The 10,795-nt window shown below is 37.5% G+C and overlaps 2 protein-coding genes across 2 annotated transcripts in view; one reads left to right on the forward strand and one right to left on the reverse strand.

The window, feature by feature from the left end:
- LOC134841470 (chloride channel protein 2-like) overlaps nucleotides 1-5,432 on the forward strand; it is a gene marked incomplete in the record, with an annotated part of 13,860 nt that extends 8,428 nt beyond the window's left edge. Inside the window, 6 exon segments of the mRNA XM_063857479.1 lie at nucleotides 12-350; nucleotides 556-740; nucleotides 968-1,169; nucleotides 1,438-1,931; nucleotides 3,152-4,232; nucleotides 4,482-5,432. Coding sequence (XP_063713549.1) covers nucleotides 12-350; nucleotides 556-740; nucleotides 968-1,169; nucleotides 1,438-1,931; nucleotides 3,152-4,232; nucleotides 4,482-5,167 — 2,987 coding nt within the window.
- Nucleotides 1-10,795, reverse strand: part of LOC134842663 (116 kDa U5 small nuclear ribonucleoprotein component-like) — a 410,937-nt gene that overhangs the window by 228,398 nt on the left and 171,744 nt on the right. The gene's annotated exons all lie outside the window — the stretch shown is intronic.

Raw genomic sequence — 10,795 nt, forward strand, 5'->3', positions numbered from 1 at the left:
AGCAAGAGACGCCTCGGAGAGACGATCACGTCGCTTCCAGTCCATGCGGGAAGGAGATCACAGACTAAAGAGCATGGCAAACTCCAACGTACCCATTCAGATATCATCTGATAAAAACTACCTTTCAGAGGATACAGGAGTTAAACGAGGCAAACTGTGGAGTTGTATGCACTCGGAGAAGACCACGAATTGTCTGCGCTTGTGTGGATCCAAAATCGGAGAGGGGTTTGGCGAGGAGTGGATATTTCTTGTGTTATTGGGAGTCATCATGGCGTGTCTTTCTTTTGTAATGGATTACGCAATTCTCAAGTTCCAGGAAGCACACATCATAGTGTACTATGAAGTGAAAGGTAAGTTTGAATCAATACCAAAGTAAACAAGGATAGCCGGCTGCTGAGTGAAGTAGCACAGAACGTTCTGACTACATTCGCACAAATGGTCGGAATAATAAACAAAAACTATTAGCCGTACTCATAAGTTAAAAGAAAATTTTGCTATTCAATAGTTTGCAAATCTAAACGATCAAGAAGCAATTTCGAGCTCTTCGATTTTCAGGCAGTGTGGGTGGCCAGTATGCCGTGTGGGTGCTGTACCCGCTCATTTTCATCACATTTGCAACTGGATTTGTGCACTTGGTGGAGCCCAATGCAGTAGGCAGTGGTATTCCGGAGATGAAGACCATCATCAGGGGAGTCACTCTCCACGAATACCTCAGCTTCAAAACCCTCATATCAAAGACAGTCAGTATAGTTCCCCTCACTCATATTATATGATAGCCAAAAATAGTCGATTCATTTGATTTTTTGTCATTGTTTTGATCGTCTTGAAAAAAAAGTTGGTTTTATTTGTTAATTGTCGACTCGGAAGACTCTCAGGCTTTTTAGATGCACCAAAAGAATATGTATTTCTAAGTGATTAGACCGTATTTGACACAACACGAAGCGAGTTTTAAAATTATTCAATTTAGATTGGACTGACAATAGCTCTGGGCAGTGGCATGCCCACCGGCAAGGAGGGTCCGTTTGTCCACGTGGCCAGCATGGTGGCAACCCAACTCAGCTCCATCGTCACTTCCTTCCAAGGCTTCTACCGCAACCCCACTCGCAACACAGAGATGCTGGCAGCCGCATGTGCAGTGGGAGTTGCCTGCAATTTTGCTGCTCCTATCGGTTAGTAACATCAATTGTGCTCAATCTCGTCAATTTTTATACAAATTACCACAAATTGGATAGATCCACCCTATTATCTCATCGATTAAAATTAAAATAAAAATCAAGCTGCACCGAGATAATAATGTGATATGAATTTTAGAAGGTTTCGAAGTAATGAGATCCTGTAAATATGTGTACGGAACCATCAAAAACTAGAAAACTGTTCTTATCAAAAATGTAAACAAAAAAGAGTTTCAGTTGTGGTTCTATAGTTATTCCTTTTTAGGTGGTGTGTTGTTCAGTATAGAAGTCACGGCCACATATTTTGCAGTGCGTAACTATTGGAGGGGTTTCTTTAGTGCAGTAATAGGGGCACTAGTGTTCCAGCTGATAGGCATGTTCGCCGACAACGAGCACACAATCACGGCTCTCTTTAGCACCAATTTCCCTGTTGAGATCCCATTTGACCCCCTGGAACTCTTCATTTTTGGCTTCATAGGAGTCATATGTGGATTCGGAGGCGCCTTCTACATCTTTTTCCATCGTAACATTGTGTTGTTCATCCGGAGACCCTTCATACATAAGCTGCTGGCCAAAAACAGATTCATCTATCCTACTATAGTGGTGTTAATCATAGCCTCTATTACATTCCCGCCTGGACTGGGCCAGTACATGGCTGCTGACTTGACCTCGAAGGAGCAGATCAACAGTCTCTTCTCTAACTTCGCCTGGACTTCTCCGCCCGGGACCAATACTCTACTCACTCTTGAACAAGAAGAAGTAAGGAAAAGGGAAAGATATTCCTAAAGCAGGACTTTTTTAAGAATATTTAGAAGTTTTTCTTTTCAAATTAATGATTTTTTTGCATGTAATTTAGCGCGTTTTGATCGCATAATTTTACCCAAATTGGAGAAGTTTTCCTTGCGATCTGCGTTTTTTAAAACCTTTTAAAGGTGTGTATATCTCTTTGTATACTTCATCTGCAGGGTTTGGCTTTCGTATAATCTTCGAAGGTTAATTTTCATAAAGCAGACTTAGTGGTAGTTATTACCCGAAGCAAGGGTATTGCAATCGGGTACTAGACTTTTTTCCCGTAAATAACTTTGTTCTCAGAATGGTCAAAATAAGAAATCTTAAATTTAGGTTCAGCTCATTAAAAAAAAAATTTGTGACTCCGGCACACTTGGTCTGGAGGCAATAAGAACGATTGGGACAGCAAAGGTCGCGGGTTTGAACTTGGCAGTGCCTCTTTTTTTAAACAGCAAATGTTCCCTTTCAAAAATCGGCTTATGATTTGTCTGCTTATGTTTTGTCGGCTTAGTTGCCACATGGTGGAAGTGTTTTTGTTGCTGTACGCAGGTTGCGTTGTAGTTGCTTTTAGTGTTTTGGTTTTTTATTGCTGTTTGTAACTTTACTAACCCTGTTTGACTTCGTATATTTTTTCTCTTAAAAGCTTAATTCTGCCCAAATGATTTTGGCTTATATTTTATCGGCTTAGTGACCTATTTTTGAGTAGTTTCAAGTTAAACATTATTTTTATGCTCCCCTCTTTGTAGCAAAAAATCCTAAAAATTTTAAAAGACACTTTAGTTTTTCATGGTCACAATTTTTTTCCGGCTTTTTTTATTCCTGTTTTCCCGCTTGATAGGTTTCCGCCTATATTATATAGGCTTAGTGGCCTCATATTTTTTCATTTGACGAGCAAATAAATTTTGTGTTTGTGAAGGCTAGGGGGACATCAACTTTTTAAAAGTTTTGAGTTTTGTCGATTTTTTCGGCATAATCTGCTGAGGTATTTTCGGCTTTTTTACCGCTTGTTAAATTTCTTCCCGCCTATTTCACATTCCTTTTCTTGGCATGTTTTTGTTTCAAAACTAGCCTTTTTGTTTTGAAAGATCTAGTTTTTTCGATTCAGCGGCTTCCTTATTTTGTACCGCAAGTGTTGCGAAGCTCAGCTTCACCTCTGTGTATTTAAATTGCGAAGTCATTAATTTGTTTAGACGTTGAGTCACTGGAACACTGAACCAGGTGGAATCTTCGTCTGTCTTACAGTGTTCGTAGTTTCCAAATTCGTCCTATCAGCTCTCGCCGTGACCATGCCAATCCCTAACGGTATCTTTGTGCCTTCTTTCCTTGTTGGAGCTGGCTTCGGCCGGATGGTGGGAGAGTTCTTCCACTACTGGTTTCCAGACGGAATTGGGGGTGTCGAGATCCAACCGGGATGCTATGCCTTAGTCGGGTCGGCGGCAATGAGTGGCGCAGTGACTAGAACCATATCAACATCAGTCATCGTGTTTGAGCTGACTGGTCAAATCGCACACTCTCTACCGGTGCTAATTGCAGTCATCTTGGCCAACATGGTCGCCCAGTGTCTACAACCATCAATGTACGATAGTATCATTCAGATGAAACAGTTGCCGTTCCTCCCTGACATCGTGTCTGCTTCCAGGGACTTCTACGACATCACAGCTGAACATATCATGCAAACGAAGCTGAGTTATATATGCTGGAGACAGCCATATAAGGAAGTCTACAGTATAATTCGTAGCTTGAGCAAAAACGAAGTGGTTCCTTTAGTGGAAAGTCACGAGAGTATGGTTCTGTTAGGCACAGTCCGAGTGGGCATCTTACAAGCCAAGATACAACAGCACATCAGTCGGGCAGCGTTGCTGAAGTTCATACGCAATGGAAGCGACTTTAATGCGCTGAATTTAAGAACTCAGCCGAAGTTCAGACGCAATCCGAATGCAGGTTCAAACGACAATGAGAACAGACGTTACAAATCTGAGAGAAATGCAGGAAAAGCACCTGGCAATGTATCGATCTCGAATACAATAAATGATGCATCAGCACCCGACAGCCAGTACTTGAGCGAGAGACGCCAATCGAAAGCCGTTTTCAACACAGACTTCCAGAGTTTCCTGACCACGAATCCGGCCGCAATGAAGAAGACCAAAGTGAAACCCCTGGGTAACTTGTTCTCTGGTTCTATAGCTGATGTTTCCACGGCCTCTTCTTTGGTACAAGACCACGCAGCTCTTGCTGCTGCGTACCAACATAGCAAGAGAACCTCAATCACAGGTAAATATTAGTCAGCCGCATGGTAGACTCTTAGAAGACGTTAAAAGTAGTTTTGATGTATCCCAATATCGTAGGCATTTAATCATCTTTTTTAGATTGCTGAATATGGTGCAAAAAAAAATAGATTTTTGATCTTTGGTTTTAAATGTTTTTGAAAAATATATACTCGGTTTTTCGTACAGGTATTAAATGGTATTATTATTTGGTATTAAATGTTTTTGAAAAATATATACTCGGTTTTTCGTACAGGACTTGCATCTTCTGCATACGATCACCACTCGAAGTCGGCCAGCTCAAATATGCACGGAGGCAACAGTTCAAACACGGTAACAACCATGACTCAAAATGATGTTCTAGACTGGGAAGAGCTGCGAATGAAGCTACCAATTAAGTTCGACTTCAATGAAATCGACGAGTCTCCTTTTTGCATTGTGACTTTAACTTCACTTCCCAAAATACACTCCCTGTTTTCTTTGCTCGGTCTGAACAAAGTGTATGTCACACGTATGGGAAAGTTGGTCGGAATCATCACGCTAAATGACGTCAGACTAGCTGTTCAGCATTCATCTGCGTATATAGGTACTCAAGTTACAAGAAAAGAGAACGACACTGATCTTTCTGACAGCAGTTGTGCTACAAGTGTCTGCAGCGACGACGAACGAAACTCAGATAATAATGATGACAAAAATGGACATCAAAACGGAGCCGACACAGTGGAACTCGATCGGGAAAAAGTGTCGTGGAAACAAACATCGGATAGTGGTGATGTGCAGTCGGCGTCTAGTTCATCAGCCTCGGCAAGTTCTCGTCATGGACTTATAGTCAGTGCAGAAGTCAAAGAGGTGCCAAACGGTCCCGATGAAGAAGGAAGCAAAACGGGTCGCTTTGTATCTACCAAAGTGAACGCCGGCAGTGGCGGATCAAAAACGACATAGATTTCGACGATTTTAACCAATTTTTAGTAACTTTCATTTTTAGTTTCTATCCCATGCAATTGCCCGCAAGAAAGTTCTACTGAATCTTATCTGATCTGCAAGAATCATTCAGCTTTACTATTGACACTCAACCTAAGTGTTAATATCACAGCTGACTGAGTAAAGTAACTTTTTATCAAGATCTTAGCTTGCAAGCGGTTGTTCGGTTTATTTTGTCTGTATTCCATTTGGACCAATATTGACTTAATTTAATCTTAGCGTTTTGTTTTTATACGTGAAGCCCTTCATTACGTAGGCTGTAGTCGGTGGTTTGAAAGTTGCTGATCGGCTGTATCAAACAGGTAAATAAAATGCTTGTCCGTGGGGCGTTGGTTGGGTATAGGGAACGCCCCTCAATTATCTGTTCAAAGCAGTTTTCATGGATCGCTTTGCTTTGAATCTAATTGAACCCTTGGTTGCTAAGACTAAAAGTTGCTAGATTTTTGTTTTAGTTGCTGTTTTTAACAATTACTATTAATTGTTAAAAACGGCAACTAAAACAAAAATGTTATGCAAAAATAGGTAACGAAAGCGTAAATTTTTGTATCTGTTATAAACCTGCATGCTCTTTCAAATGTCTGTTTTTGTAAGAATAAAATTTGCACTAAAACTTTTGTTTCAAATTATCTTTGTTTTGCTTTTATGTGAAAAAGCGGTGGCGTTGGCTCAAACTATGGCAACACAAGGCTAAAACATTTAGAGACATGCATGCTTCTCTAATACACATTGAGCAAGTGCTACTGAACGCTGTAAATTAGTCTTCTGTAACTTCTTGGTTGTTGCGACTACTCTCGAAGAATAGAAAGTATCTTGACGTAGAATCGTGCTTTTTTCGAGACATGTAAAGCTCCTTGGTAGACAAGTGTGGAATTCTTTAAAAGTTCTTTCAGTCATGATTCGGATTCCCATAAGAATTCCAGTGTCGAGAAAAACACGTGTCATTTTATGCTATTCAGGTGTAAATACCATATTAGCGCTAGAGCGGATGACAGGGATTCCTTCACCGCTAGTTACCACTCCAAGTCAATTGCTCGGTTCCTCCTAGCTCGCTTATGCTATTATTAGGTGTCAATGAACTAAGTGAAGAAATTTATGCAGGTTATTTTTTTTCTCGAAAACGCTTGTGTTCACGCTTGACTTTTGATTTCTTTTCAAGTTCACTTCAATTTTTTTTACCAAATGAAGGGAAAATTGGGCTCTCAGATAGCAAACGAGCAATTGGCTTCAAAATGTGATTGAATTTTAGTTGAGAAAGTGAACTTGATTTTCTCAGCACAAAAACGTTGCTTGTTGATCCAGTGTTCTCAGTAGTCAGTTGTTTCAACTACATCAATTCGAAACTTCGCCTATTCTTGTTTGAATTCTGATTGTTTGCGATAAAACTGTCGACATCCTTATCCCCGAAACTGCTGAATATATACACAGCTTCAACAAAACGAAGAAAAATATAACAAGGATAACCGGCTGCTGTGCAAGTAAAGTAGCACAGAATGTTCCGACCATAGTCTTGAAAACACAATTTTTTTCATCAAATAAGTGTCCTTTTTTTATTTAGGTTTATTCGACAGGCTTATTAAAACAGGCAACGGTACAACAGTTTTCGAAAAAAAAATGACTTAAAAAAATCCAAGCAATTTTTTGGGTTTTGAAGTTTTTGTTTCGTAAATTGACGTTGATAAAACTCTAAAAACTGGTAATACTCGAGTTAAATTAAAATTAAGCATAAATGAGCTGTTTTAAACGGCCTAAGTTAAGCTTAAATAACCATGCAACCGGTTTTTCTAACCAGTTTTTCTCGACACTGAAAAAAAAAACATGAAAATTTTTTAATGTAGTTCGAATCACGACTGAAAGGGCTTATATATCAGTCGACGCATTCCGATGATTATTTGTGGTACCTAATTGTGCGCGGAAATAAAAAAAAAAGGAAAAAACTAAAATACCCGAATACAAAGTTCCTCCACAATTTTCAAGTGGTCGGAACAGAAATCGAATCAAATGCCATTTGAAATTCGAAAATTTAGAGCAATAGAGTATCGCAATTCCTCATAAAGCATTTGCTCCATGTTGATCAAAGAACAAATAAAAGTTGCATCACATACTGTTAATTTGAAACAAGGATAGCTGGTTGCTGTGCAAGTAGCACAAAATGTTCCGACCATATTCTTAAAAAAATACCAGATGCTTTTTTTTCAAATTAGTGTCAATTTTTTGTGCGTGGTGTGATGAAAGGATCTGAGAAAAGCCTAAAACTGGCAACTGACAAATTTTTTTAAAATTCTTTAAAAATCCAAAGCTTTTTTTTGCTGGCATATATTTGAATTGTTTAAATTTTTATTCTCAATCCTGCGCTGAAAAATTTTTTTAAGTTAACTTACTTGAGAGTGAAACTAAAATTTTATGGGCTATTCTTCTATAAAAAGTCTGCTCGCTTGCTTTACTCGCTCGCAATTGAGCTAAATTTCAAAAAAAAAATTTAACAGAAAAACTCGATACAGAAAACGTTTTGAAAAACTTTTTTATGTTCGAATCGCGACAGAAAGGGCTTCATTTTGCTATAAAACTCGACTGAATCCAATGATTATTTGTGGTTCCTGATTTTGCGTGGAAAACAAAAATAAAAAACCATATCACCCGATTAAAAAGTTTCTCCACCTTTGTCAAATGGTTTTAACAAAAATAAACCTTCAAAACATATTAGTTTGAGAGCGTTTTTTGTTGCGTCCGAGTTTTTTTTACAATATAAAGAATCCCAGACTTTAATAGCATTTTTATTTTTTTCAGCAAGATCGTTTCAGTAGACGAGAATAGTTTTAATTCGGGTTAACATCAAATGTAGCAAATCAATTCAGATTGCGCACTCTTAGGTGAAAAGATTTTTTAATCAGATTTTAAATTTTTCATGCAGTAATAGATTTCCATGTTTGAATTTTTTGGGTAGTTAAAAATGAAACAAAAATAAATCAAAGGTCGGTCAAGACTTAATTCTAATTTTAACGTTCCACTGTTGATTTTCTTTTCATGTTATTCGAAACGTACTCAACCATGAAAATAAAAATTTCGACCTTTTGACCATCCGTTTTAAACAATTCTTTATGTCATCTGAAAGATACCTGGTTGTGTTGATGTGATGGTCTGTAAGGAAGAAGTGTTTTCAGTGGTAGCTTTAATTGGTAGTTTTAGCTTCCTTCAGGGAGACTGAATTTACTTTCCTAAATGATTATCCAAATTTTTATTTCATTGAATTTCACCGGTTCAATTGTCATATGTGGGGTGGACGCTTCCTTCATGGGTCCGACCCAATGATAACCCGAAGAGTCCCCTTTTGGTACCATCTTAAGACCAGCTGACTCACCCTAAAATGTTTCCCAAGTCCACTTTGGCGCCAATATATAAAAATTTTGAGGAGGTAGCGCGCGTCAAATCCTTTGCAAAAGTGCCGAAAAACGTTTTTTTGGGCCTATCTATATCTATCTATCTACAGCTATCTATCTATCTATACTATATTTAAATACGAGTGACAGCTATCTCCCATGTTTAAGCATAATAATTTCGCATGTTTAACGAAAGAATTTTTTCATGTTTAAGCTATAGCATATATTGCAATGCTTAAGAAAATTTTTCAATTAGTTTTTCGCAAATTCATTAATTTGTCAGTATTTTTTTGAGGCCAAATTAAGTCTGTCTGTCTGTCTGGATAGCTGCTTTTTTAATTAATTTGATTATGTCTGTCTACCCGTCGCCTAATTTTTTAACTTTCATCTATTATCTATCTATTTTAAATTGAAATGCGGGCTTCACTATCTCGCCATGTTTAAGCTTTTTCAACGTATTATTTTAGCATGTTTTGCAATTGCCAGGGTACTCTGAGGGGTTGCAAATCTTGCCTCAAATTCTCACTTCTCAAATCCTTGTAGTTTTCGAGATATGACGTTTTTCATGATTTTTTTTCAAAAAATTTTCAAAAACTTAGAAAAAATTCCAAAAAGTTCAAGATCTCAATCCTGTTGTTGGATTTTGTGAGGGTACTCTCAGGGGTTGCGAATCTTGCCTTTGATTATGGCTGCTCAAATTCTTGTAGTTTTCGAGATACGACGTTTTTTTTTTTGAATTTTTTCAGAAATAAGATATAAAAAATTTCACAAAACTTGAAATTCTCATCTCTGTAGTGAACCTCTGTCGGGGTACTCTCGAGAGTTGCGAATTTTGCATCCCAATAGGACTGCGAATTTTGTCTTCAAATAGGACTGCTCAAAATCTTGCAGTTTTCCAGATATGACGTTTTTTGTGATTTTTTTTCAAAAAAAAAACTTTTCATGAAAATTAATTTAATTTTTTTTGGAAAGTTTGAAATTCCTAACCTGTAGTTGGGGGGGGGGGCTGTCAAAATAATCTCAGAGGTTGCAAATTTGGCCTCCAATTAAAAATGCCCAAATCATTTTTTTAAGAGAAACGACGATTTTCGTGATTTTTTGGAAATTTTCAGAAAACTCAAATTACCAAATTATTTGTTAAAGTGAAATTCCCAACCCTGTAGTTGTGTACTTTCAAAGTTTGCAAATATTACCATCAAAAAAGATTGTTCAAATTTTGGTAGTTTCGAGATGTGAATTTTTTCTGGTTATTCTCTTTTACAAAACTTAAGGTAAGTTTCTCAAAATTTGAATTTCCCAACGTTGTAGTTGGGAACTGTTAGAGTACTCTCAAGAGTTGCAAATCTTGCGTCCAAATGCGACTGCTCAATTGCTTTCAGTTTCTCCAGATGTGACGTTTATTAGTTCATTTTAAATTTTTACTTACGAACCCTGTAATTGGGTGCTGTCAGAGTACACTCAAAGAATAGTTTTTTTGAGTTGTTGAAAATTCGAAGCACCGGATGTGCTGTATAAGCTAGTTATTTGTTTAAAGTTGCCTGTGCGCAAAAAAAATGACCAAAATAGTGTGAAAGCTCGGAAAAGCAGAATCCTTTAGAGAATCTTTTATCCACCCTTGTCTACTTGTCCATACTACCATGGTTCACTGATTTTGCAACTAACATAGCATCTTAGTGTGAAACATGAATAGTTCAAAAAATAACGGCAAGACGATGGGAATATGCTTGAATGTTTATTATCATTGCGATAAGCAAGGGTATTGCAATCGGGTGCTAGACTTTTTTCCCATCGACAACTTTGTTCACAGAATGGTCAAAATTAGAAATGGTAAATTTAGGTTCAATTCTTAGTGAATTCCAACACTAGGTTTGAAGGTAACGAATGCACCTGGGAGGGAAAATGTCCTGGTTTTGACTCTGACAGAACCTGTTTTTTAATCAAACGGGAAATCGTCCGTTAAAAAAAATTGTCGGTCTATTATATCTGCACATATTTTGTCGGCTTAAATGCCATATAGATTTTTTTCTAATTTTTTAAAACAATATAGCTGCTTTTAATGATCTGATTTACTTCGATGTTAGTAGTTTTTTACTAGCCTTGACTTGTATATTTTCTTTTTTTTTGTTTTTGTTTTTTTCGCTGAAAAACATTATTCTGCTCAAATGATTTTGGCCTTTTTATCGGCTGGGTGACCGTATTTCCTGTCGTTTCAACA

The sequence above is a fragment of the Symsagittifera roscoffensis genome, chromosome 3 (genome assembly GCF_963678635.1).
Source record: "Symsagittifera roscoffensis chromosome 3, txSymRosc1.1, whole genome shotgun sequence".
Lineage (NCBI taxonomy): Eukaryota > Metazoa > Xenacoelomorpha > Acoela > Convolutidae > Symsagittifera > Symsagittifera roscoffensis.